The 27,269-nt window shown below is 43.6% G+C and overlaps 1 protein-coding gene across 2 annotated transcripts in view; it reads right to left on the bottom strand.

The window, feature by feature from the left end:
• Window positions 1-27,269, bottom strand: part of HPS4 (HPS4 biogenesis of lysosomal organelles complex 3 subunit 2) — a 94,648-nt gene that overhangs the window by 51,934 nt on the left and 15,445 nt on the right. For both annotated transcript variants that reach the window (XM_082244001.1, XM_082244002.1), the window contains exons 4-10: window positions 25,750-25,840; window positions 22,880-23,023; window positions 20,081-20,188; window positions 17,100-17,213; window positions 14,598-14,692; window positions 13,989-14,055; window positions 5,082-5,112 (exon numbers count right to left, since the gene is read on the bottom strand). In XM_082244001.1, the coding sequence (XP_082100127.1) occupies window positions 5,082-5,112; window positions 13,989-14,055; window positions 14,598-14,692; window positions 17,100-17,213; window positions 20,081-20,188; window positions 22,880-23,023; window positions 25,750-25,840 (650 nt within the window). The remainder of the gene's footprint in view (window positions 1-5,081; window positions 5,113-13,988; window positions 14,056-14,597; window positions 14,693-17,099; window positions 17,214-20,080; window positions 20,189-22,879; window positions 23,024-25,749; window positions 25,841-27,269) is intronic.

Below are 27,269 nucleotides of genomic sequence, written 5' to 3'. Positions count from 1 at the left end.
CTTGTATAATCTGTTCCATCAAATCAGATGTCTCCTGGGGAATATCTTTTCCCCTAAGATCTTGGCGTACCATTTTCGCCCATTCCGTAAGTGTCTGGGAAACTAGACCAATAACAATTACTGGTCTAAATGCTGACCCTATCAGAGAGAAGATGGTGCGGGACTCTGCTTCCATCTTTCGATCCACCGGATCCTTAAAGGACGAAGTGTCCTCCACTGGAATAACCGTGGCTTTATTCAGCCTGGAAATAGGTGGATCCACCACTGGTGGTACCGTCCATTTCTTAATGATGGATTCCTCAAACGGATAGCGTCTAGCAATACGCTTGGAAATAGTAAAGGTACGTTTAGAATGCTCCCATTCTCCTTTAATCTGATTACCGAAACATTTAGGTACAGGAAAAACCTTCACCGTTTTGATGGGCTTATTAGTACCAAAAGGAATCTCTGTTTCAGTTTCCTCTGCCGGTAAAGCCTCAAGTTTTAAGGTTTCCTGCACTGCCACAACTAGTGCGTCCACCAATGCTTCTTCCTGAATTATAGCAGGAGAAGAAGCGTCCTCCTCACTGTCTGAGGGGGCTTTACCTGGGATAACAGCCCTTGCAGAGGAACCTGCAACTGCAGTGACCATCTCTGAATCAGAGTCAGAGGTGTCAGATAGTATAGGGGTAGGCGGGGGTCGCTTCCTTGACCCCCGTCCCTGACAGGCCGCCTCCACCCGAGCCACCATAGACTCCAAAATTGCTGTAAAAGACTCTATACTCTGTGCACCGGCGGGTCCCGTGGCCCCCCCGAGGGAAACAGGTGGGGGAATATGTGTGGCAGGGTCCATGATAATTCCAGTCACTTCCTGGATAATATAATTCAAAAATAAAAAACTTTTTTTTGTTTTTTTTTTTTCAGACCCCCAGCGCCACAAAAGCCCCTTAGTGTTACCTGCTAGGGATCCCTATCGATCGAGAGAGAGAGAGAGATAGACCCCCAGGCTCACCACTTGATGCTCAGAGTTTAACTGCAACAGGTTACAGCGCTGTCTTGACAAACAGGAAGTCTTTTGGCTGGCTGCCCAGGAAGAAAGGAGGCGGCTCCGCCCCTCTGCACGCCTTCCGGCGCCTCCCCCAAGCTCCACGAGGTGTTTGGATCACCTCAAACATGGCCGCCCCCATGCTGGAGACACGAGGCTACGCCAAAATGGCGGCTCGTGCGATCCAGCAAAAAAAATGGCGGCGGCCTGTACTGAATAGCGGTGTGCTGCAGGGCACACAACATTCTCTCTGCATGGGGATATGGCGTGGTTGGCGGTACCGGCCCTGGCGGACCGTATGGCCATTCAGGAGGCCTGCTAATAGCTGGAGATCTGATTAGGAAGGCAGTCTACATGTCCGTGGCTTCTGACTGGTAGGTAGCTTATTCTTAACACCGTAAGATTCCCAGAATGCCACAGATTACATCTTTTTAACATGTATACAATTAGATTGTTAGCCCCCAAACCAAGCCTCCTGGCTTTTTGCACATAAAATCACACTCAAAGTAGGAGGATCTGTGTCATGTTATAGGATAGAGAGGGACTCTATCTTACCATACAGAGAGGGGCCCGCATTCACCACAAGACCCGTCAGGGGAAAAGGGGGAACATACTACTCACCATACCGGAACCAGGCGGGCACCAACTCCTGACAGTACCCCTCTCCACCGGGGCGGGAGGGCTGTCGACCGATACGGACGCCGTGACTCATGGTCTTTGGCGTTTCAGCGAGACGTTTAACTCGCGTGGACAGTCCTTTAATGGGACTTTGTCGCGGCCGACCCAGCGCGGAGCTATGGCCTGCACGCGCTCGTAGGCTGAACTGGGGTGACCACCGGATCTCAACATCCAGCCCGTCGCCCAGTTCAGCTTTCTTGCTTGAAGATCTCACAGGAACACTGGAGAAAAAAAGCTGTCTAAAAAATCCTTTAAGAAAAAATTCTTGCCAGGACCCAAGATCCCAGCAAGGTATCTAGGTCCTTACTCCTAACTAGACAGAAAATAACTGATTTGCTGAGGCAGAGAGAGAGAGGATATACCCTCTGGGACTGCCCCTAGGGTGTGGCCAGAGCTTTTTAATTTCCTGTCTAGTCCTGCTCCTGTGGAGGCAACATAACCCGAAGGTGGTGTATCACCGAGGACTACGTCTGTCAATGAGCGCTAGAGAAAATTGGATTTTTGACTTACCGCAAAATCCATTTCTCTGATGTTCATTGACAGACAGAGCTCTTGTCATTCTTGACTATTGGGTTATGCTGCCCCCTCCAGGAGTAGGACACTAGGCAGAAAAAACTTCAGGCTACAATCATGGGCAGTCCCAGGGGGTATACTCCCTCTTCCTGCTATAATCACTCAGTTTTGCTACAAGCAGTGTCAGAAGAATAACAACTCCACAGAGGGGTGGGTGCCAAGTCCGTCAATGAACATCAGAGAAAGGGATTTTATGGCAAGTCAAAAATCCCATTCTCTCTTTCGTTCATTGACAGACACAGCTCCTGTCATTCTTGACCATTGGGACATCCCAAAGCGTTAAACATGAGGGGTGGAAAACAGCAAAAAAAAATTCCAACCAAAACAACTGGAGCCCACCTGAAAAAAACAATACACCCTCAAAGAGGATCAGGTCATCTAATCAGCAGCCTAATCAGTCAGCCTGCAAAACCTTGCGGCCAAAAGAAGCATCTGCAGATGCAAACACATCCACTTTATAAAACTTTGTAAAAGTGTGCACCGACCATGCTTCCACACGGAAGGCCCAGGAGGCACTAAGCGCACTAAGCGCCCTAGTAGAGTGAGCCTTGACAGGGAAAGGAGGAACCTGAACCCTGATGGAATAGGCCTGAATCCCCGTCTGCCTGATCCATCTGGAAATGGTCGCAGAAGAAGCGGACAACCCTTTGCGAGGTCCATCCATGAGCACAAAGAGTCTGACTTCCTGAAACACTCTGTAGCTGCCAGGTACACCCTAATTGCCTGCACCACATCCAAGGCATGCAAGGCAATTTCCTTTGGATGTTTAGGCCTGGGACACAGGGAAGGCAACACAATGTCTTCATTTACATGAAAGTCAGAGACCACCTTAGGAAGGAATGACGGACAGAGGCGAAGCACCATCTTATCCTTGTGAATCACCAGGTAAGGTGAACAACAGGATAACGCCGCCAGTTCCGACACCATGCATGCAGAGGTGATCGCCACCAAAAAGGCCACCTTCTGGGACAGCGTAAGCAAGGGATATGGATATTTTCAAAGAGAGCCTTCTGTAAAGCTGAAAGCAAATTAGGATCCCAAGGCGGCAACAGAGCCTGCACTGGAGGAACCAAATGTCGGACACCTTTGCCAGCCCTATACCCGCAAGCCGCCTCTTTCGGGGACACAAGGGACTCCAGGACCACCGTCAGTGCATGGATGGATGGTTGGGACCCGGAGGGCCCCGCAGCCTCAAAGAGGGGATCAGGTGGGGGGACGTGCTCTAAAGACTCCATGAGTCACCAGGGGGACCCCACAAAAAGTAAAACACTGCTAAGGGACGACCCCCACTGCGCTGGCAGCACCACCTGGTCTCCAGCACAAGGCACAGAGTGACCCTCAGGAGAGAGGAAGAGAACCCCACCAGACTCACCACCCGCCGACACAGGCACCTGCAACCACCAGAAGAATCAGCACTACACGTTCGTGATCAGGAAGCTAAATGATCCAGGAGTCAGCACCAGGGGATAAGGAGGGGGTCCCACTACCGAAAACACCACCCACAGGGCTCCAATGTCATGGCCGCTATTTGCATTGTAAACCACAAGAAAAAGGCCCCGGACTACACAAACATGGCCAGCGTGCATAGAAACACAGGCTACAACAAAATGGCGGCACCACGAGGCATACAGGGACCCAGAATAGAGGGATCAGGTCTTAGGACACATCCAGGCAGGACGGGGGGGGGGGGGGGGGCCTGGCAGGCGTCCCCACCAGGTTCAACCCCCCTGCTCAATCACCGGCGACGCACCCCCCATTCTCCATCGCCAGTTAGCGCCCTGGCCCCACCCCAGGAAAGTGGCCAGACCACCCAAAAAAATACATCTCCAGCATATGCGGATGGGGGAGGGGCAGGATGAGGTGGGGGTGCCTGGGGGATAGAAGGGAAACCAGGGGTCTGACTGTCCCAAGGAGGGGCCCACGTCCAACCCAAAACCCTCGAGGGATAGAGGGGGGACAGTTACTCATACAGGAACAGGCTGGGCACCGCTCCAGACAGATCCTCCTCTCCATCGAAATGGGGGGGCTGTCGGCCAGGAGGAACGCTGTGACTCAGGCCGAGGCCAGGTTGTATGCTACCTCGCGAGAGGTTTAACTCTCAGGGCCAGCCCCGATCCAGTGGGGCTATGTCGCGGCTGACCTAGCATGGAGCTGGGGCCTGTGCGCACTTGCTGGTCAGACTGGGGTCACCACTGGATCTAGAGTATCCAGCCAGTTACCTAGTCCAAGATTTGATCGCAGATCCCACCGGATCTAAAAATTGTCAGGACCAAAGATCCCAGCAAGGAAATAGGCCCTTACTCCTAACTAGGCAGAAAAAAAAAAAAGAGTGACTATAGCAGGAAGAGGGAGTACACCCCCTGGGACTGCCCATGGGTGTAGCCAAAAGTTATTTCTGCCTAGTGTCCTACTCCTGTAGGGGACAGTATAACCCAATGGTCAAGAATGACAGTAGCTGTGTCCGTCAATGAACGAAAGAGAAAATGACTAGAGAGTGTGTCAGGCTTAATGCAGGCCATAGATCCTGCAATTTTCTTTCCTGCAACCACAGGCTGTCCCTCCTGGGAGAACACCATGATTATTGCTAGCGGTTATAGCTGCTGGCAATAATAGCATGCTAGAAATCTGACAGGCTGATTGTACCCAAGTAGATCGATGGATTATCTTGGGTACAATCAGCCTGCCCATACATGGATTGAATCTCGGCCAGTTCAGCAGGGACTGGCTTGAAAACAAATATATCACCACCATAACAGAATATAGCTCCCCCTTCAAGCCTAAGTTCACAATTGATCAGCATTCTTACCAAGACCTTGATAGTTGCTTGCTGGTGGTGACTGTAAAGACAACACAAAGTGATTAAGTCAATGCCTTTGTTTTACCTATCCATTGTGATATTAGCAAGCCTCAAGGACAGCACATCAAAAAAGCTAATACAGAGCATGAGTCACATTTTAAAATATAATAGTAATAGTAATGGATGTTCCAGAAGCAACCAAAATGTCATAATTGAAGAAAACACAGCAGAAAACTGACACACACAGAGAAAAACACTTAAATGCAAATACATTTTTGTATCAACATAAATTGACGGCGTCATAACATGTTTTATGTGCTGTTCTAAATTCTGGCAACTTTATTACACAGAAAGTAGCAACCTATCAAACGTCACAGAAAAGTTACATGACTGGGAAATCGATGCCTAAGGTTTAACTGTCAAATGCCTGTTTAGATTTTGTTTGCACTTTAAATGTCTTTTTTTCTAGCTATCACTATCAGATTTAGTAAATAGGTCATGCACGGGTTGAAGTGCACCTATGCCTTCCCAAAAACAGTTCTGTAAGAAAAAAGCTTGGTGTTTTTGGACAAATTTAAATTGTTGCCACCAATGGTAACAAGATTTTAATATATGAGAACTAGAAAAAGAAACACAGAGATAAGCCAACTCAAAAACGATAATCTAGTATTTTCATTAGGATTACAATTAGGCTCCGTTCACATCTAGGCGTTTTGGGGCGTTTTTGGGGCGTTTTTCTGCTCTAGGATCAGCTCTCAAAACGCCCAACAAGACAAATCCTATTCATTTCAATGGCCCCTGTTCACATCTGAGCGTTTTGACGCTGTTTACAAAACGCCCAACGCTCAAAAAAGTACATGAGCTTCTTTTTGGGCAGATTACAGGCGTTTTCCATTGATCTCTATTCAATCTAAAAACGCCTGCACAAAAATCGCGGTAAAAATCGCGGTAAAATCGCGGTAAAAACGCCGCAAAAATCGCGGTAAAATCGCGGTAAAAAACGCGCGAAAAACGCTACGCTCAGGTGTGAATGTAGCCTAAAAAAAAAAAAAAATTATGTTTGGGAGCACAGCTCTAGAGAACGTCATTCAGCATCACCACCAGGAAACAGTTCCCAGAGAATCTTTTTCGACATAGTCCCCGGGAGCTCAGCACCAGAGGACATTTAGCATCAGCACTGGGAGAACATCCCCAGGAACATCATCCAGTGTCAATGCCTGAAGCACAGCATTCTGCATTGTCGCCAGGAGCACAGTCCCAGAAGATGTAATTTAGCATCACTGCCAGGAGCACAGCCCCAGAGGATGTGGTTCAGCATTGTTGCCAAGATCACAGCCCCAGAGAACATCGTTCAGTGCCATCGCCAGGAGCACATCCCCTAAAGACATAATTTAGCATCATCGCCAGAAGCACAGCCCCAGAGGACATCATTCAATATCATTACCAGGATCACAGCCCTCGAGGATATCAATCAATCAGTCGTTAGGAACGTGTCTCACCCCCCATCTCTGCATTTCCATGACACGCTCCTATAACTCCCATATTTGCATTTCTAAGATTCCCGGGAACTCTAATTCCACCCAGAGTCCAGAAGTGGACTCACAGATGCCTTGGCAGGACTTCCAGTTCCAGTGCCACTTCCAGTAATGCCCAAATACCCAGAGGTCTACTAACCAGCTACCTCTGGTTTCAAAAGAGCTATAAAGACTTAGGCGTGAGATTGCCTGACCATTGCTGACCCAAATTGTCCTGACCCGACTTCCCTCTAAATTGCTACATGCCTGCACCTGACTGTTCCCTTGGAAATCCTGTGGTGTGCAGTCCCCACACCTTAGCCTCCTTGTCCCTACACACCTGTTAGTGGGGTGCTCTTTGGAGTAAACAGGTTTGAGATGTGATGATTTGAGAGAGGGGTGGGGTGTCTGATTTAATAGCTGACCTTGCAATTTAGTTTAAGGTATTTAGCACAGCACTAAAGTTTGTTTTATTATTTAGTTTAAGGTTTGCTTAAAAAGCTGACCACTAGGATAAGCAAATATTGTCTAAATTTAGGAGCCATGTGTATTTCTCCTTGAATCTTGGTGTGCTTTGTGTATTTTATCCAGATCTGTGCAGTAATCCAGTATGAAACTTTGCCTCTGTGCAGGAACTTCTTGTAATAAAGACAGGTCCCTCTCCTTCTGCAGGGTGATTGGTCTTGTCTCAACTCCTTCCTGTAGTTTTCTGCAGGCAGCCTGTAGTGGGTGGAGCCTGCTGGGACCCTCTCACAGCTCTGCTTTCTCATGCAACACACCAAACACACATCCTCCTTTAAAGGGCATATTTGTGAGGTGAGGTTTGCAAGCAGCTTTAGTTAACCAGACTTTTAGCCATAAGATTTTATACATCTAAATAAAAATGAGAGCCATTCTTGAGATCTGTGTCATGACTAGCTCATGTGCATCAACACAAAAAAATAATGTGGAAGACAATGTCTATTCTGCCAAGGTTTGACACTTCCTGCTGGGATACTGCTGGTTGCTCATTGCCCTAGTCCATTTAGCTGCAGTCTGACAAACAGAAATAGCAGCAAAAGCCAGTTGCAGAGCTGGGTCTGTGAGGATAAAGAGAGCTTTTAAAAGCATCTCAAAGTTTGGTCAGCAGAATCTTTAAAATAAAAGAACATCTTTTACAGACAAAGTAAAATGTTTACGACAGACGACAGGCTGCTTTTTCGTAAACTCTTTTTTACTGCATAGAGCAGGGATTCCAAAACTTCGACCCTCCAGTTGTTCAGGAACTACAATTCCCATCATGTCTAGTCATGTATGTGAATGTCAGAGTTTTACAATGCCTCATTGGATGTGTAGTTCTGCAACAGCTGCAGGGCCGTAGTATGGGAATCCCTGGCATAGAGTGTTGCAACAATTCTATGAGGAGTGAAAATCTTTTCAGGGTTTACCCAATCACCATAAATTGTCCATTCTATTGCTCATGAATGGGGAATGCCTTTTTAGAGTTAAAAGGTTTCTTAGTACCCAAAGGTGCATGATGGGATGGAAAAGGATCAAGTGTGATTATGCCTATGTTTTTGCACACTTTAGACCTTAATTGTAGGAGTCTTCACTGGGAGGATCCCCCTCCCCTATTTCCTGGCCAGGTGAAATTCTAGGTCAGAGATTTAAATACAGAGTTCAAAAGACAGCTAGGCAATTACCATGCAATCGCATGCCTGGTAAACACACAGAACAGGACCAGCTGTCAAAATGATAGCGGGGGTCCTGAAGATTCCACTTGAAAAATGACCCACATAGTGTATTCTGTAGGTTTGCTTCCTGGGAAGCGTCCCAGCTGCTCTCCCCACAACGGTGCCCAAAATGGGAGCATCTCTTGTCTTTGCATCAGCCTGGTCTGACATTAAAGTGTTTGTAAAGGCTGGAGGTTTTTTTTACCTTGTATGCATGTATGATTGTATAGCACAATTATTCATAATTAGTCAAATATATTAGAATTATGTATTGTATAACTTTATGAAGGGGGGCTAGATAATTATTAAATATAGAGAAGGGGTGGCATGAAATAAGCTGGTACTTCTTCCCACTCATTTTCGGATATATAAACCAAAATTATTTTGTTCACAGTTTTAGGTTTGTTTTGTGTCTGAATATTAGGCTCAGTTCACAATAGAGCAGCTCCAAAGTCCCCCCCCAATACTCACCTGAGCTCCCTCTCGAACCAGTGACGTGCACGAGAGCCTCGTCTGTCCCAGGACTCCCTCTCCTCATTGGCTCCCACTGCTGTCTCAATCCCAGCCAGTGAGCCAATGAGGAGAAAGTGGGGGCGGGGCCGATCTATGGCTCAGGAGGGAGCATTCACTAGTGTCCCCATAGCAAATGGCTTGCTATTGAGGACACTGGTCAAGGGGAGGAGCTAGGAGCACCGGTGGGGGAAGCAAGAAGATGAGGATCGGGGCTGCTCTTTTGCCACAGTGCCAAAACCACTGCATAGAGCAGGTAAGTAGAACAGGTTTGCTTTTTTTTGTTTTTTTAAAAGCCGAACCTTTAATACCACTTTAACGAATAACTACAGGCAAAACCTTTTTTTTTTTCAGTCTTGGATAGTGGAGAGGGATTAGAACCCATCATTTTTATTGCGGTCTGTGGGGGAGATCGAACCTCACTATTTGTGCGGTTTACCATTTTAATAAAAGGTGAAAGAAAATCCCACATTTTGGGTTGTAACCAAAATCTCGAAATATTAGTAGCCCGCTGTCAGCTGAATTTGGGTCACAGGACTGCAGAACTAATAATATGGATGCATTTGACCCATCCTGCTGGTTGTTCATTTAACTAGTCCAATAGCTGCTGTCTGACAAACAAAAACTAGTAGGTCATACTTCACCCTGTGATTTGAACTGTCCTTTAACTACTTCTAGCTACAGATGATAAAGTTTAGACACGTAGTAATAAAGCCTCAGTTGTGAGCAGTAGGATTATAGGTGGAACGTGGATAAAAGAATATGATAAACACAGTAATATTACCCCAGTATCAATGAAAACACCCAATTAGGTACCATATGACTGAAGAGTAAGACCAGCTGAAATACAAAGTGTAATTTCGGCAGCAAAAAATGAAAGACAAAAATAAGTCACAACTGGTAGTTATCAAGACTGCACGCTACATGTATCATATGCCTCATTTTAGTACTTAAAAAAAAAAGAGATCCTGGATTCCTTAAAGCAGGTTAAAACAGCACAGTGCTTGTGCTCTCTAACCTGCCTCTCTGGGAACTGTAAGAAATCTGGCTGATGCTGCCACTTCTTGTGTTCCCCTCTCTGTGCTGACCACGATAATCATGGCTAATGAGCCCTGGCCACCGTGGTCAGCCTGGGTGCCTCCGTCATCTGCAGCTCTAATCTCCCCCCTCCCCTCCCTGCCTGTCAGCTCCTGTCTGTGTCTCTGTCTCCAACCCACCCCCCCACCCCCCTGATAATAAATCAGTCAAATGTCACTGCCAGCCACTCTCGGTTAAGCTCCCATCCTGCACTGTATAACTGCTTGTAAGAAACAATGCCTCTAAATACTTTGAGAAGTGTCTTTAGGTCTGTCACGTGACTCCCGGCCACTGTAATACTACAATCCAGGGCTACAGCAGGAGGAGCCAATCTGCCAGCTCGGCGGTCACGTGACTCCTGGCTGATGTCAGAGGGAGAGCTTGTCTCCTCCTGCTGTAGCCCTGGATTGTGTTATCAGAGCGGCCGGGAGTCACGTGACAGACCTAAAGGCGCTTCTCAAAAAGGTATTTAGAGGCATTGTTTCGTACAAACAGTAATACAATGCAGGATAGGAGATGAAAAGAGAGGGGCTGGCAGCAAGGCAATAGTTTAGGGTTACAAACCCTTTAATGCTGGAACTGGCCTCACACATTCTTGCACAGAGTTTGGCTCTTACAAAGGCTGGATGGTCAAACAGCAGTGATAGGATTAATTTGTTTAGACTAAAGGGATAAAGTCAGATCAAAAAACACAGGCACAAATCATGTGTTTGCTGACAATACAATGCTTCTCACTAGGTGGATGACAGACCTCTCTTATCTGCTCATCACATGTATGGAAATGATGGCAAAGGCCATTCAAACATATGCACATCAATCCTATTAGCTGCTATGCCAACTTCAAAGGTTTTAAAATCTAGAGGCATTATTGTTTAGACTGGGCCATTAACAAATAAGCCCACTCTCTACTCTAAATGTTTTTATTGCCTGTGTTATTCATGTAAAATCAGTTACCTCTTGTAATTCATGAAAAGTCAGTTGGCAAAAAAGAAATCTGACGTGTATGTGAGCTCCAGAGTTTTAGCTATATATGTACTATAGGATATATTTAAGATATGTTCATTTAACCATAAAACAGCATTGTCTTCACTCTGACCAATTTTAAATCCACCAAATGATCTGTGGCTGTAACAGCTCCAGCTCACTGTCACTGCTATTTAAAGCTGCATTCCAGGCAGACAGCTAATTACACAGATTAAATACATCTGAGGACTGTTTTACATCCCAAAGAATGTGTATTTTATTCCTAAGATTTACTCAACCCTGACCCACTGTCCAAACCATCCTGCAGACCTAATTGTTCTCTACTGCAGTCAAGTAATACAACTAGGTATTCTCCTCATCCTCTGCCAGTGACTGGAAAGTGGAGGAGAAGCAGTGGACTGATTAGTTCATCTCTCCGTCAATCTTCTCTCCTTATATTAGCAGGTTTCTTGAAAGCACTTTAGCACAACTAATTGGTACCTTGTGCTGCCGCTCTCTCGTTCTGAACTCTGCATGGATTGCAAGGAGCTGAAAAGTCAATTTCACTAACATACACTAAGCACGGAAGCCCAAATGAAAGGCTCTGTGCTCGGAGTCCTAGTCTGAGCTCTGCTATATTAGTGGATTACTACAGACTCAAAACTAACAAAAAATCAGGTGCTTAGGATTAGCCGCTAAAAAAAACTAAGAATAATTCAACGCACTCAAATCACAAGGCAAACCTTAAATCAAATAATGCCAGCTGAAAACTTATAGGTAAATTTTACAAAACCTATACAAGTAATCTAAATAATCAGAAAGTGTAGCCCAATAAAACATACACATATAATAAGATTCATCTAAAAGTCCATAACAGATGAAGTCAGTCAAATGAGGAGATAGACAGTGGATGGAAAATGTTGTGTCTATCACTTGGATGTGAGAGTTGTAATTTCCATCACCAGAGGCAATCCAAGCAGCTCACCTTATAGGTATGACTCCCTAAGCTAACAGGATGGTCAAACCTCGCTTGTGTAACCAATGTAAAACAGTATAAATCTAGCCACACATCCAGATTGGAAACTCCTCAGGTCCATCTGAATGATACATACATACACACAACTAAACAGAAAACAAATAGTGTTCTCTACTTCACATTTTAGCAGAAAGCACTATTTGTCTTCTTTCCTTAGTATGTGCAATGTCCAGAAAGCCTTAGGCCCCTTTCACACAGGCGGACCGTTCAGATCCGCCTGTCAGTTTTTTTGGCGGATCCCATGCATCCCTATGGGGCATCGGATGTCAGCGGAGACATGTCCTCTGACATCCGATCCGTCAAATCTGGACGGATGGAAACCCTATTTTCCATCCGTCCAGCGGATCGGATGAGAACAGACCGACGGTCCGTTCCCATCCGATTCCCCCATAGAGATGTATGGGGCTCTGACAGCTGTGTCTCCGCACACATCAATCGATCCCCCGCAGAGATAAACGGAGTCCGCCGACGGAGCGGATAGTGTAAAAGAGCCCTTAGCAAGGGATCAGCAGTGATCTCTAATTATACTGGCTGCTCTTAAGCTGGGTACACACAGATCAAAATTCAGCCGTTTCATCGAGGACCAGCTGAATTTCCATCTGTGTGTAACCCCCCTGTTCAACAGAAGCTGACTGTTACATCTGCTTCTGTTGAACGGACCCGCTGGAAAACCTTTGTTCAGCAGCTGCATCAATGCATTCTGACAGTGCTTGCTGTCAGAATATAATGTCCCAGCAGGGGAATTGCTGCATCCACCTCACTTGTGTGAGCTGAGCGGCTGGCTTCTGTTGGACCGGCTGCCGTACACACGGGCTGAATGGCAGTCTTTTCTTTTGAAGCGGCGAATACCACCCGATATTTGGCCCATGTGTACTAGGCTTTAATTTAGAAAAGCCCTCAGCAGGTCTCATAATATCCCACTATGTACATATCCTATAAAGGTAATAGATTTACCATGTTAGCTAATAGAAAAAGCGCAGAGTTAAACTATGTTTATTGGCTGGTTCACTAGATTACAAATGCAATCTTTTCATTTTGCTCAGGTCTATTCTTCCATTGGTGACAAAAACGGACAGCTGTAATCTATTCAGCCAATAAAAGAGAACAATCACCATTCAGACAACTTAGAAAATGTAGGAAGTCATGCTTAGTGACTTCCTAGCTGTATAGATGGTTTGGACTATTTGCATACACAGAACCATTTTAAAGTAGGCGAATAAACCTGCTTCAAAATGTAGCCTCCCCATTGTCCCACATACATTTTTAGCATAAATGGCTATGTAAATAGCTTTTTACCCCCCAAATTTTTCCATATGGTCACGTGACCACAAAGCTCAGGTTAATCTGTGTAACTTTGACAATGAGGCTGAATCACTTAAAACACTGACATCATCCACTGCTTCAGGTGTTTTTATAAGAGGAGAGAGTTCCTTCCTACCAACTGCACACCAACAGCAAGGAGCTGGAGCTGGCTGCAGAATAAAAAAAGCTTGAAAAAAAAAAAAAGTGTTTTCTAAAAAAGTATGCAGGTCAATGGGGAGGCAAAATCCTAATGAAAATGTATTCTTTAGCCTTCCCTTCTAGTTTGAGGGATATCTATACCAAAGAACTAAGTAATATATTTCAGCTGGTCTGTTTCGCAAGGTGCTGGCGGCATTAGTTTCCTTTTTTTCACAACTGAGAACATTTTCAGCAATTACAAAAAATGCTTGTTGATCTTGCCAAAAATGTTGTATCCTTGTTACTTTCTGTGAGCTGACCTGAAAGCATAAAACAATAGCTTTCGTCTGTAAACTTCTAATCGCTCTGTTCCCATGTAATGTAGATTAACATAGGCGGACCTGTTTGAAGTCCAGCCTAGGTGACAACCATGGCTCCCCTCATAGAAACAGTGGAGAAGTTAAGGGCAGTAAGTGGGTGTTTTGCAGAGTTACCAGGTGGAAATAAAGGAAAAAATAAAGAAAAAGGAAAAGAAAAAAGCAAAGATTACAAACATAGCCACTGTATTAAAAAAAACTTTTAAGCTGCGATACAATAAACTGTTGTTTTTGGGTTTAGCTATGCTTTAACAGTTAGGTAAAATACAACTTTCAAGGGTACTTACAGCTTGTACAAGCCTCTGTATAAGAATCCTGGAAGTCAAAGGAGGAGACAGCTGTGTACTCACTATCCTAGAAAAGAACAAAGAACGATTGTTGGCTTTCAGTTTATCATTTGTTAGCAAGTTGGTTTTATTGGTAAAGATGCACATTCTTGAAATTGATCATATGAACACAGTAGGTAAATAGTAATCATTCAGCCCTAGGAGGCACTCTGTAAATGCTCAGTTTGGTGTGTATTGCAAGAGTTTAATTTTTTTGGGAGCGTGCATGTGATCAGCACAGGGCCAATCAGCACTGTCCACACAGAGTCAGGGATCCTGCACACTCATAGGACAGTCAGAGGAGAATGAAAACTCCTCCTACAAGCTTTAACCAGTGCTCAGCTGCACACTGATAGAAGTCACAAGACTGCTATATACTGCGGATGAGAAAAAGCATTAATCTGTTTATATTTACTAAAATAATTGCATTTCCATGTTCTGTGTACTGTAGGAGAACAGATATAGTAAATAAAGGGTTCTGGGTTTAGTAACACTTTAAGTTCCACTATACAAAACTTGATGCCTAAATAGCATGCTCTATTGACAAAAGTTAAAGGAGGTTTGCCTTACCGATGGTTATACATAATACAGCCAGCCAGGACATGAGGGAAGCGCTGACATGTCTGCAGAATGAGTGCAGCCTTCAGTAAAAGAAGTGGATCCACCTGCATACCATAATGGGGTAAGAATCATCAGCAAACAGAATAAAATAATCTATTTTCACCTTTATATTTTTGTCAGTCTTCTGACATATTCATTAGTGAAGCGTGTGGGCTGTCCCCCATGCCTGTATACAGCATGGTACTGACTGGTCCCCTGTTGACTAGCCATCACACAGACAAGGTAGCTTGTTAACAGTCTAAAGAACATCAGCTTCAACAGGAGCCACAGACATAAAAATACTGAATATTACATCCACTGACCATAACTTATAGCTAATAAGCACAGTATGAAAAGAGAACTCTCCTGAATTGATTGTAGCTTTACACATTTAAACTGATTGTAAATGATCACTTTGTAAAACAACCCATTCAATTTAAAATAGAAATGAAAAGCCAAAACATTAGTGTAAAGATATATATAAAAAAAAAAAAAATCATACAGTGGGGAAAATTATTATTTGTTCCCCTGCAGATTTTGTAAATTTGCCCACTTGAAAATGAAACGAAAGGTCTAGAATTTTAATCATATGTGTATTTTAAATGTTAGAGACAGAATTTAAACCAAAACTCCAGAAAAAACAAACATAAAAAAGTATTATAAATTGGGTTGCAGTTCAGTGAGTAAAATAAGTATTTGATCCCCAAGCAAAACATGACTTAGTACTTGGTAAAGAAACCCTTATTGGCAAGCACAGAGGCAAGACGTTCCTTGTAGTTGGTTACCAGGTTTGCACACATCTCAGGAGGCATTTTGGTCCACTCTCTACAGCTCTTCTCTAAATACTTAAGGTTTCTTGGCTGTCTCCTGGCAACTCGAAGTTTCAGCTCCCTCCATAAATTTTCTATAAGATTAGGTGTGGAGACTGGCTGGGCCACTCCATGACCTCAGCGTGCTTCTTCTTGAGCTACTCCTTTGTTTCTTTGCAGGTATGTTTTGGGTCATTGTCATGCTGGAAGACCCATTCATGACCAATCTTCAGTGTTCTGGCTGAGGGAAAAAGGTTCTGATCCAAGATTTTACAATACATGGCCCCGTCCATTGGCCCCTGAATGCGGCAAAGTCAGCCTGTACCTTTAGCAGAGAAACACCCTGTGATCATTCCAGAGAGAAGAACAGTCAGCTGTGTTTACAACAGCTGACCGTTCCTCTCTCTCAGCAGGGAACGATTGTGGGTGTTAGGCGGCAATCGGAGCCACCTGCCCTGTGCATTGGAGTCCCCGCTGCCGAGTGGGGTCAGGAGCATGCCGCCGGCGGCGCACGCTCGCCCCCTAGCTGCAGGCATGCGACCGACATAGGTCTACGTCGGTTTGCGCAGGAGAGCCACACTGCCGCAGTAAATCGGCGGCAGGCGGTCGGGACCAGGTTAAAGGCTAAGTTCACCTTATAGGAAAAAATAAGAAATGTACATATTTTTGTAGGAAAAAAAAAAAATGTGCATTTCTTTTTGTTTCCACCAGGAGCCTGCAAAGCATTGCACCAGCAATCAGGGAAATAACGGGTGCAATGTCAGGGTCCTGCAGACACTTTTTCCAAGTTTTTTTGGCTGTATCTCTGCACAGACTTTGTTAGAAAGCAGGAGGAAGCGTCAATGAATACAAGGGTGCTTATCAGTGCCTTCGTAGTTCATGAAGAACTACAAACTATCTGCCGCGGTAGCAATTGGGACTTCGATTTTCTTAATTCACAGATTGATATGAGTGAAATATATAGCTGTGAGGGCAGAGCTTTGCACAACTGCGCCATTTTAAAAATGAAGAATTCCCCCAGCTGTCACAGGGGAAGGAGTGAAGGGGGGGGGGGCGCTTGGTGAGCAGGGCACGAGATACATATTACACCATAAATATGGGTGCAATATGTTCCAATGGTGAGCTTAGCCTTTAGAAATGTATTCTTTTGGTTAGACAGAGTCAGATATATATGTATTTTCACAAGGCTACTTCTAACGTGTACATACATGCAATATGTAAGATCCAATGACTGCCCTGACACCTTCTGGTACAGAACAGTCACAGCACAGCTGTGAAATCATTTTGTTTCCACAACATAAGAACACAGACATCATCAATAAGGTTTACAGTAAATATAATTATTGTGCAACATTGTTGACAGTTATTTAAAAGCCAGCTCTCATTTGCTACAGAAACAGATTAGGAAGTTTGCCAACTGAGCATTGTTCCTTGTCCCCGGGCAAAAAGCCATACGCCAGAAAGACTGATAACTACTGCTTCACTACCAATATCTGTAATAGAGATGTCTAACCAATCTCTACTTTCAGCAAGCTGAATAGCAAGGCATTGCATGCATATCACCAGTTATAATCTCCAGTTATTTACAAAAAAAAAGAAGAAAAGAAAATATTGCTAAGTCAGTTCCCGGAGAAGATAGTCCAACATAAAAGGAAACCCATACTTTGGTTTTGTCCACATGGCTGAGGGAGTTGAAGATCCGGTGTAACTCGGGAGTGTTCTGCATGTGTTCGAGGTAAAGGTTCCACTCCTCATTCAGCCCTGCCTGAGAGCGGACCTGAGAGGAAACTAAAGAGTGTTAAAAAAAAGCTTCAATTAACAGATTGCAACTACAGAATACTGCTAAAACTGGTCATACACTATACAATCTGATTGTACAGACTCTGTACAATCTCTTTTAGATTTACCAAAACGATATAATAGGAGGACACACTTAAACAACCAATTGAACTTGTATAAAATCAGGCAGGCCCTTGAACAACATACAGTGCATCCATACAGTATTCACAGCGCTTTACTTTTTCACATTTTATTATGTTACAGCCTTATTCCAAAATAGATTCAATTATTTTCCTCTAAATTCTACAAACAATACCCCATGAAGACAACATGAAAGAAGTTTGAAATCTTTGCAAATTTATTAAAAATAAAAAACGAAAATGTACGCAAGTATTCCCAGCTTTTGCCAGAACACTCAAAATTGAGCTCAGGTGCATGCTGATTCTACTAATCATCCTTGAGATGTTTCTACAACTTAATTGGAGTCCACCTGTGGTATATTCAGTTGATTGGACATGATTTGGATAGGCACACACCCATCTATATAAGGTTACAGTTAACAGTGCATGTAAGAACTCAAACCAAGCCATGAAGCCCAAGGAATTGTCTGTAGACTTCGGAGACAGGTACAGATCTGGGGAAGGGTACAGAAAAGCTTCTGCAGCATTGAAGGTCCTAATGAGCACAGTGGCCTCCATAATCCGTAAACGGATTGAGTTTGGAACCACCAGGACTGTTTCTAGAGTGGGCCACAAAGCCAAACTGAGTGATCGGGGGAGAACAGCCTTTAGACAGGGAAGTGACCAAGAACCCGATGGTCACTTTGACAGAGCTCCAGCAATTCTCTATGGAGAGAGGAGAAACTTCCAGAAGAACAACCATCTCAGCGGCACTCCACTAATCAGGCCCGTATGGTAGATTGCCCAGACAGTCCCTACAGTGAAGTAAAGTGAAGGCAGTATCCTGCTGTGGGATGTTTTTCAGTGGCAGGATCTGGGAGACTAATCAGGATCAAGAGAGAAATTAATGCAGCAATGTACAGAGACATCCTTGATGAAAACCTGCTGGAGCGCTCTGGACCTCAGACTGGGGCAAAGGTTCATCCTCAAACAGGACAACAACCCTAAGAATGAGAGAACAAAAGAGTGGCTACGGGGAAACTCTATGAAGTTTCTTGAGTTGCCCAGCCAGAGACCAGACTTGAACCCGTTTGAACATCTCTGGAGAGATCTGAAAATGGCTGTGCACAGACACTCCCCATCCAACCTGATGGAGCTTGAGAGGTCCTGCAAGGAAAAGTGGGAGAAACTGCCCAAAAATAGGCACGCAAAGCTTGTAGCAGCATACTCAAAAATACTTGAGGCTGTAATTGGTGCCAAACGTGTTTCAAAAAAGTATTGCGCAAAGACTGTCCATACTTATGCAAATGTCATTTTTTTTTTTATATAAATTTGCAAAGATTATAAACAAACTTCTTTCACATTGTAATTATTGGGTATTGTTTGTAGAATTTTGAAGAAAAGAATGAATTAAATCAATTTTAGAATAAGGCTGTAACATAACAAAATGTGGAAAAAGTGAAGTGCTGGGAATACTTTCAGGGTGCACTTTAGTGGATTGTAGATTCTAAGTAGATTGTTCAGATTGTATAGGGCATAGTCACCTCACAGTGGTTCTAAAGGCAGAAGGTTTTTTTTTTTTTATCTTAAAGCATTCCATACATTAAGGTAAAAAACCTTCCGGGTGCAGCTCCCCCCCCCAGCCCCCCCTTTTACTTACCTGAGCCCCATCTCGTTCCAGTAATGTGCATAAGAACAGTAACTCTCCTGGTGGCTCCTGCTGCTGTCAATCTGTGTGTCCATTCATGGGAGAGCAGCTCAGGAACTAGCCTGCTCAAGTGCACCCATAGCAGGAGGCTTGCTCTTGGGGGCACTCAGGAGGGGGGGGAGGAGCCTGGACCGCTGGCGGGGGACCCGAAAAGAGGAGGAGGATCGGGGCAGCTCTGTGCAATTATACAGAGCAGGTGTGTAGGATATGTTTTTTTTTTTTTAGAATCACGTTTAACTCCTCTCTTCCCCCCCAAATCAGAATACACTATTTAGCGCTGTGGTTCATTGATCGAATGCTGGTGGCAACTTATTTCTTTTGAGCAAAGAGGGCTAAACACAGATCAAAATTCATACGATTCCTGCTGACCCAACCAAATTTCAACCTGTAAGTACCCAGCTTAAAAGTGGTGGCATAATTTGTATATCAGTTAGCTTATCCTGCTGGCAAACTAGGTACTACCATTCCAAAACAGGTTTGCTAAGGACTGCTAACACTTTGCCTCAATAAGTGTCATGAATATTCAGTACAATCTATAAACAATCTAGGGAAACAAATTACATGGTCCCCGCAATGTATTCGTCAAGAGCATTTTTAATATAGCTGTCAGATACAAAAACCTTGTAATTTTCTCCACAAAAAAAAAAAAAAAAAAAAAAAGAAGGATTTATACTGCTATTGAAATAATTTGCTTGCAGAAGTGCAATGGATTATTATATCACAGCCACTGAACTGTATTACAAAGAAAAAGTACAGCGTTATGTTGAGTCAGTTTAGCTGCTCACTCAATACCACGTGAAGGTTAATTTTTCTGAAGAAAATGTACCCAACAGATAAATCAACATACACAAGTACAGTATCTGATAAAGAACGCATCATGTGCATTTTTAGGCTTATTTTACGCTTGTTACCATTGATCCCTCTGTAACTTGTGCAGGATTTATTCAAAGCACCCCACCCACAACAAAGAGATGGGAATATAACCTAGCGGCAAAGAAAAACTGTCAATTAGCTGCTCTCTAGCAGAAGTATACCTACCCGATAAGCATGCCATAAGGGTCCATTATAAAACCGGAAGAGCCCAACAAGATCGTCCAGAAAACACTTGCAGCTGACGTCAGCAACATCCACCGAGCATCCAAGTGCCTTTAACAAGAAAGTAAACAATGAGGCAGAGCTGGTGCAGTGATCAAATCTAGAAAATCTGTACCACAATAAACAGGAATAATGTACACTGTGATGTAATCATTATTAAACTGCTTGTACAATCTAAAAACAGGAACTACCTTCCAAGTAATTTCTCCAATTTGTATAGTTATGTCACATTCCAACACTACTCCCTAAAGGCCCATTCATCAGACCCTACGCTAATACATATTGGTTTGATGTGGTGCCATTAAGTTTGAATGGCACCCAAACAAGCAGTAATGCACTACCATTGCAATCTGCTGCTGAAAAGGCAAAAGTGTGGTACGTTAGGTAGGCCATTCTAAGAAATGGGTTGCCTTGGCGCCCGTGCGTATGTTTAACACACCACAGCTGACCTAAGTGGTGTGAATAATTATAATTTTACTCCTCTGTGTTTGTGTGCCCTGGATAAAAAAAACTAATAGGAAGTAAAATTCTTTCCAAAGAGATTTCCAGTAAAATGGAAAATCTCCTCTGTTTCATATCCCTCTGTGCACTAGTAATAATGAGTCATACAATTACATTTTATTTTGTGCCACCTTCTGGTGAAGTATTGAAGTGCACTGCAGCCAACCAATATAGTATGTTGTGTATAAGAGTGCTGTGGGGGACCCACTATGATAGGGAATGTAGATATATATATATACACACACACATACATACACACACACACTATGCTTCACTTTCTGTTGCTCATTTAACCACTTGCCAACCAGCCACCGCAGTTATACGGCGGCAGGTTGGCTCTGTTACGCGAAGCGACGTACCTGTACGTTGCTTCATGTAGCAGTTAGTGGCGAATTGCTAGAGGGGGGCCAATCAGCAGGTCCAGTGGACGTGATGTCCGCCAGGCACCCACGATCTCTCCCCATGGAGACAGAACTATGTAAACACTGCAGACCGCTGTTCTGTCAGTGATGAACACAGGGATCCTGTGTTTCTCCTATTTAGGAAGACCGGTCTCTGGGTTCATCCAGAGATTACATCCCCACAAAATTCGAAAGCATCCCCTAGGCAAACATTTAACCTTTTTATCGCCCCTGGTGTTAACCTCTTCCCTGCCAGTGTCATTAGTACAGTAACAGTGCATACGTTTAGCACCGATTACTGTAGTCATGTCACTGATCCCCCCAAAAGTGTCAGTTAAGTGTCTGATACATCTCCCGTAATGTCACAATCCCGCTAAAAATCATTGATCGCTGCCATTGCTAGTAAAGAATAAATATAAAAAATGACAAATCTATCCCATAGTTTGTAGACACAATAACTTTTGTGCAAAACAATCAATATAAACTTATTGAGATTTTTTTTTTACCAAAAATATGTAGCAGAATACATATTCGTCAAAACTGATAAAAAAATTTGATTTTTAAATTTTTTTATTGGGAATGTTTAGAAATAGCAGAAAGTAAAAAATCGTTTTTTTTTTCTTTTCAGAATTGTCACTTTTTTTAGTTTATAGCGCATAAAATAAAAACCGCAGAGGTGATCAATTACTACCACCAAAAGAAATCTCTATTTGTGGGAAAAACAGGACATCAATTTTTTTTGGGTACAGCGCCGCACGACCGTGCAATTGTCAGTTAAAGTAAGGCAGTGCCGTATCACAAAAAATGACCTGGTCAATGGGGGAAAACCTTTCGGTCCTTAGGTGGTTAAACTATAGTTAAACCACATTAGGACAAAGAGAGAACCTGTATGTACAACTCTAAAAAGCTGTACACATGGGCTGAAACCGGCTGACATTTGGCCCATGTGTATGGCAGCCGGTCCAACAGAAGCTGGCCTATCATGTGGCTTCTGTCGGAGGGGCCAATGGCTTAGAGCGCTGACCAGTGTGCTCTGACAAGGGGGCAGCCCCTTGTCAGAGCACAATAGCTCAGCAGGAGAGATTGCTTCACTAACATCGGATAGTTGGTACAGCTACTCCTCCCAAGCTCTTCAGTTTTTTTTCATTCATATTTCATGGTGCAGCATTGGTGTGATGCTGCAGCTGTCCAACTTCAGCCCTTAGATCGAGAACTGAGTGACCACATAACTGCTGACTGCTCAGTACTCCATATGGAGAACAGTGAGTGTCAGTCACCGGCTCTCACTGGAGTGCCAGCCTGGAGCGGGGATGGGAAAGGCTGGCTAAGAGGAGGAGCCAGCTGTTTATCAGGCAGCAGGACAGATCCCGACAAAATTGTAGGGAGGCTTCCCGAGCCTGGAGCAGTTCTGCTTCATCAGGCTGACTCTGGGTCACAGGAAGACAAAGTAATTGTACTCCTGTGACCCGCAAGAGAAGCATGGCCAAAAGCTTTGGCTACATTTTTTTTTTTTTACATCATCAAATATTGTAAAATATTATTATGTAGCCCCCGTTCACACTAAGGCGACCTGTGAGGCGACCTGGTCGCCTTCCATAGGGAAGCTGCGGACCCGTTCTAATAGGAGCGACACAAGTCACTCCGACTTAGAAAAAGGGTCCGGAGCTTCTTTGGATCGCCCCCCGAAGTCGGATCGCCCCTATGTGAACGGGGCCTTAGTCTTTAAACATAACAAATAGATTGTAATGGTAAACTGATAGCACCCAGAAAAAAAAAAAAAAGAGAAAAAAAAAAAAAAGTAAAATGAATATTATTGGCTACGCAAACAAAGCACACTCACCCACAAATACTCGCCATGAACCTGAATAGCAAATTTCAGCTTCCGCAGCCTGATAAGGTTCGGAGGAGACTTGGAAATTTCAGTCATGCAGCGAACGACCCCAGCAATCTGTCCACACAGTAACTCTTGTTGTTCAATACATGTCTAAAAATCAGAGAAGATGGGAATGCGTGAAGGAGAAGATACTAAAAAAGCCTGTAGAAAAGAAGTTTGAAAACAACATTTTGTATTTAGTGGCTAAATATATTAATTCACAAAAACATGTTAAAGTAGTACTACAGAAAATACTTTTACATTTTAGACAGAGAGGGGGGTTTAGGGTCAGAAGTGCCAACACACTTTAATTACTTTAATTACTATCTTTGCTAGGTAGATTTCCTATCATATCACTGGGACAAGGAGCTGAAAAATATTATGGGGGCAGCAAAAAAAAAAAAACTTGACAAAAACTCTAACCATTCCCCACTCTACTCAGCAAGAAAAAAAAAAAGGCTTTTAAAGTGGTCATAAAGACAATAAGGCTTGTTACCCTAATGTATTCTCTGCAGACCCTTCTAGCCCCCCCCCCCCCTCACCCCCAATACTTACTGAGCCTGATCTCAATCCAGCACTGCGCCTGAGAGCAGTACTGCTCTCTTGCCTATCAGTGACAGCAGGGGCCATTGGTCAATCAAATCCAGTGAAAGGGAGTGTGGAGGGGGAGGGGGGTGCTGAGCCGTACTGTGTGTGTGTCAATAGATGCACACAGTGCGGTTTGAATCATATCCCCACGAGTGCCCCCCATAGCAAGCAGGTTGCTATGGCGGCACTCGGAAAGCTGGAGGAGCCAGAAGTGCTGGCCGGGGACCCCAGAAAAGGAGGATCGGGGCTGCTCTTTGCAAAACAACAGAGTAGGTAAGTATGACATGTTTCTTATTAAACAAACAAAAACAAAACATTTCTATCACTTTAACTCTGCTGTGAGTATTCTCTAACACCACAGTGGCAGTTTTGCCTAGCTGGTCTAAAAACTTTTATTTCTTAGACTTTTTTTTTTTTTTTTTCCACAAAAAAAAAATCTATACATACAAATGATTTATTTTCAGAAAAATGGATTTCATATGTTGTAATGCTGTAATGAAGCACTCTGTTTCAGAACAGCATTTTTCATAGGATATTACATCTTTTTTTAAACATAAAAAAAAAAAAAAATAAAAACTACACAATGACTAAGCAGATCTAACACTGAACATCCTGTACATGCTGTTACTTTTACTGGTCAACTAAATATCCTCATAACGCATGCAAAACAAAGGACTTCATTTATCAGCACATTTGCATGCATTGCTTAGATCAGACCATGACAAAAAAAAAATACTAATGTATCTTCAATACACCATGAGAGCAGAGTGCCATCTGGTGGACGATTAATCACAATGTTAAAAGCTCTATTCTTTTTGCTTTGCAATAATGCGATGCGGTATAATGCAAAAAGTGGACAGGTAAGTCACCTGGAAATGGCTCTTAAAAGGTATATTGTATGTACTGTATGCAATATATGCTGCTTTTGGTGTGAAGGATTTCCTTTACACAAGCAGCGTGATCAGAGAATGGGAAAAAATGAAAACTAAAGTATGACCATGAGTAGGACTAACAAAGTCAGATATGTAAAATACATCAAAGAAAAAAAAATAATTCAGCAACTGTAGGATCAAAATAAAATGAACCAATGGTGTATACTTTCCAGAAAATACCGCTCCTGTAATGAAAAATCACTCTCCATCTCAATGTAATACCCAGCAGCCAGATTCAGCAAGAGCTTACTTGTGCTTATGTGAAAACATGCAGCATCATGTCACATTAGGCAACTACTTTAAAATGCTGCCAGTTTCAAATTAACAATATACTTACCTATCGTGCTGCGATGGTGCTGAACTCTGCGGAAGATCGAAACCTGCTGAAGAATGTTGACCAATCAATACTCCAAATGTCCAATGCTGGCATTACCTGCTGTGCTCATATCCACCAACTCCTACGCCAATGGAGGACCTAATAGTGACAGAGGGGCATTCGCAAGGAACAGCAGCATGCAGCAGGGGACAAGGCATCTGACACACCTGAAATGTGCCAGATGCTAGAATCTGTCAGCAAGCTTAGATTGATGGTTCAGCACAGTTCAGCTGGGTGCCCAGCAGGATAGGTAAGTATTCACTGCTTTCTTTGCAGGTATGCTGCCTTTTTTTTTTAAATACAGACAGATGCTTTAAAATATCAGAGTAAAAACCTTTAGGAGGAACTTAACCCCCTGGTGTTTTATTTTAATCCCCTCTTACTTTGTTCGCTGGATTATTCTCAAACTACGTATTCAAATGTCCAGTGGATCCAGCACTGTCCTGCTGCAATCCGCCAAATCCCAACATCACACCGGGTCACACAGTGCCATCTTCTTTAGGATGTCAGCAGTGAACCACTGTCTCCTCAAGGTTTTTGTATTAGGCCCCCTATTGACACACATGCTTTGCATTATTAGGGGCTGGCAGCAAGAACCAGCTGGCCCATGATGACTCACAGCCCATACGCACCGTCAAGTACCCCAAGGCCTCCTGGAATGCGTGACATCAGTTTCCCAGTTGGCTGCAAGTAACTGGGATGCCATTCTCTTCTAGCTAACAATCCTAAAGTCTGGTTAACACTGTTAATACTGACTTTCTGAAAGTCAATTAGGGATGCTTAAGTCCACTCTGTAGGAGAGAACAGATATTGAGTGGTGCATTGCAGAACTGAGGAGAAAACATGCATATTCTTCCGTACCTCTGAAGTCAGGCCATTTTTATTGGTCCTGGTTCTACAGGTGCAGGTTTATATAGACTTTTGTAGGTACCACTTCTTACCTGAGGGGGATAAAAGTAATTAATTCCAGCCCTTGTGGGGTCACCTTCCCCTTTTACTTTTGAACCATCGTAAAGAAAGAAGTAACTCAACCTGAAATTAAATTAAAAAGAAAAAAATATCAGCAAACTATGTTAAGCATTTTTCAGAAGTACAATTCACACAATAGGTCAGTAAAGGACCCCTGAGAGAATATGGAGGACTTGTTCCTGCTGACCACTCCTGGAAATTGTTGGCCTGATTGTTGTGCCGATTCAGTGATTTCAGTAATTTCTTAGTCACTGATCTGGAACAAGAATGCATATCATATTTGAATTCACTCTTTTTTATCATGCCAATTCCAGAGCAGTGTCTCAAAAAATATTGCAGCCAGAGACAAAACAGCAATTAGAGTTTCTAAAAGAGGGTCATCTATGGAAGCACAAATTGTCATAAAAGCTAATTTCACCTCATAAACAAAACAGCCTATGCAGTCAAGGGGCCCCAGGAGGTAATGAAAATCTGTGTAGTTTTTAACACCTTGCTGCCAGTTTGCTCCAGGTTCGAAGGCCTCTTCCCAATCACGTGATCACTGTGATTGCTTGTCACATGATCAGGAGCATTCCCCACTGGCTTCCAATTGCAAACTGTGACCAGGATTTGTTGGTGACAGCTCCGTCAGTGTGCTCTCAGAAAAGAAAATCTGAGCTTCTAGGACGTGTAGCGTGACATCTGTGTGGTGGCAGAGTGTTAAATCCCACTTGCCCTGGTGCTGATATATGCATAACGTCAGTGGGAAGATGTTAAAAATGGTGAATAATGTAGTTGAAATGCCTGTAGGCGATTTGTGCCCACCCCATAGAAGCAAGGCTGGAAATATCGAATAGCTTTGTGCCCCATCCTGCTGCTAGGATAATGTAGAAGTTGGAAGCATGCCCCCAGCATTAGAGTAGCAAGTGCGCGTTCTTGTAATAGTTTCCACAGATATGCTCTCTCCCCTTGCAGCATTACTGAACTTAGGTGGGAGTTTTTTAGCCAGGCTTCTGGGGGATGTAAATGGCCTACACTTAATGCATTTACATTATCCAACGTTTTTTAAGGCAGCACAATTTTATTACCTCCTGGGGACCCTTAACTGCATAGGATATTTTCTTTAAAAGGAGAACTTAGCCTTTCTTTAAATCTGAAATCCAGGCTAAACTATAACTTTCTAAATGCAATAGTCATTTGTACTCTTACTAGGTGTCCTTTGTGTATTTTTTTTTCAGATCTGTGCAGTAAATCAGCACGGAACTGCTCCTGTACTTGACAAGAGCCTTTTGGTTTGCAGAACAGCCACTACTGCTCTCATTGTGCAGGGTGATTGGCATTGCAGCTGAACCCCTCCTGTAATTTTCTGCAGGCAGTCTGCACTGGGTGGCGTGAGCTGGTTCCTTCCCAGAACCCTGCTCTCTGCACAGGTTACACTATGTACAGCATAGTGATAATGTCACAGCTACCTTTACAAGGTAATACCTGGATTAGCATAGGTCTTTGGTGAACA

This window comes from Pelophylax lessonae, assembly GCF_965119305.1.
Source record: "Pelophylax lessonae genome assembly, chromosome: 1".
Lineage (NCBI taxonomy): Eukaryota > Metazoa > Chordata > Amphibia > Anura > Ranidae > Pelophylax > Pelophylax lessonae.
Note: the sequence above shows the minus strand (reverse complement) of the source record. Positions and strands in the feature narration are given on the sequence as shown.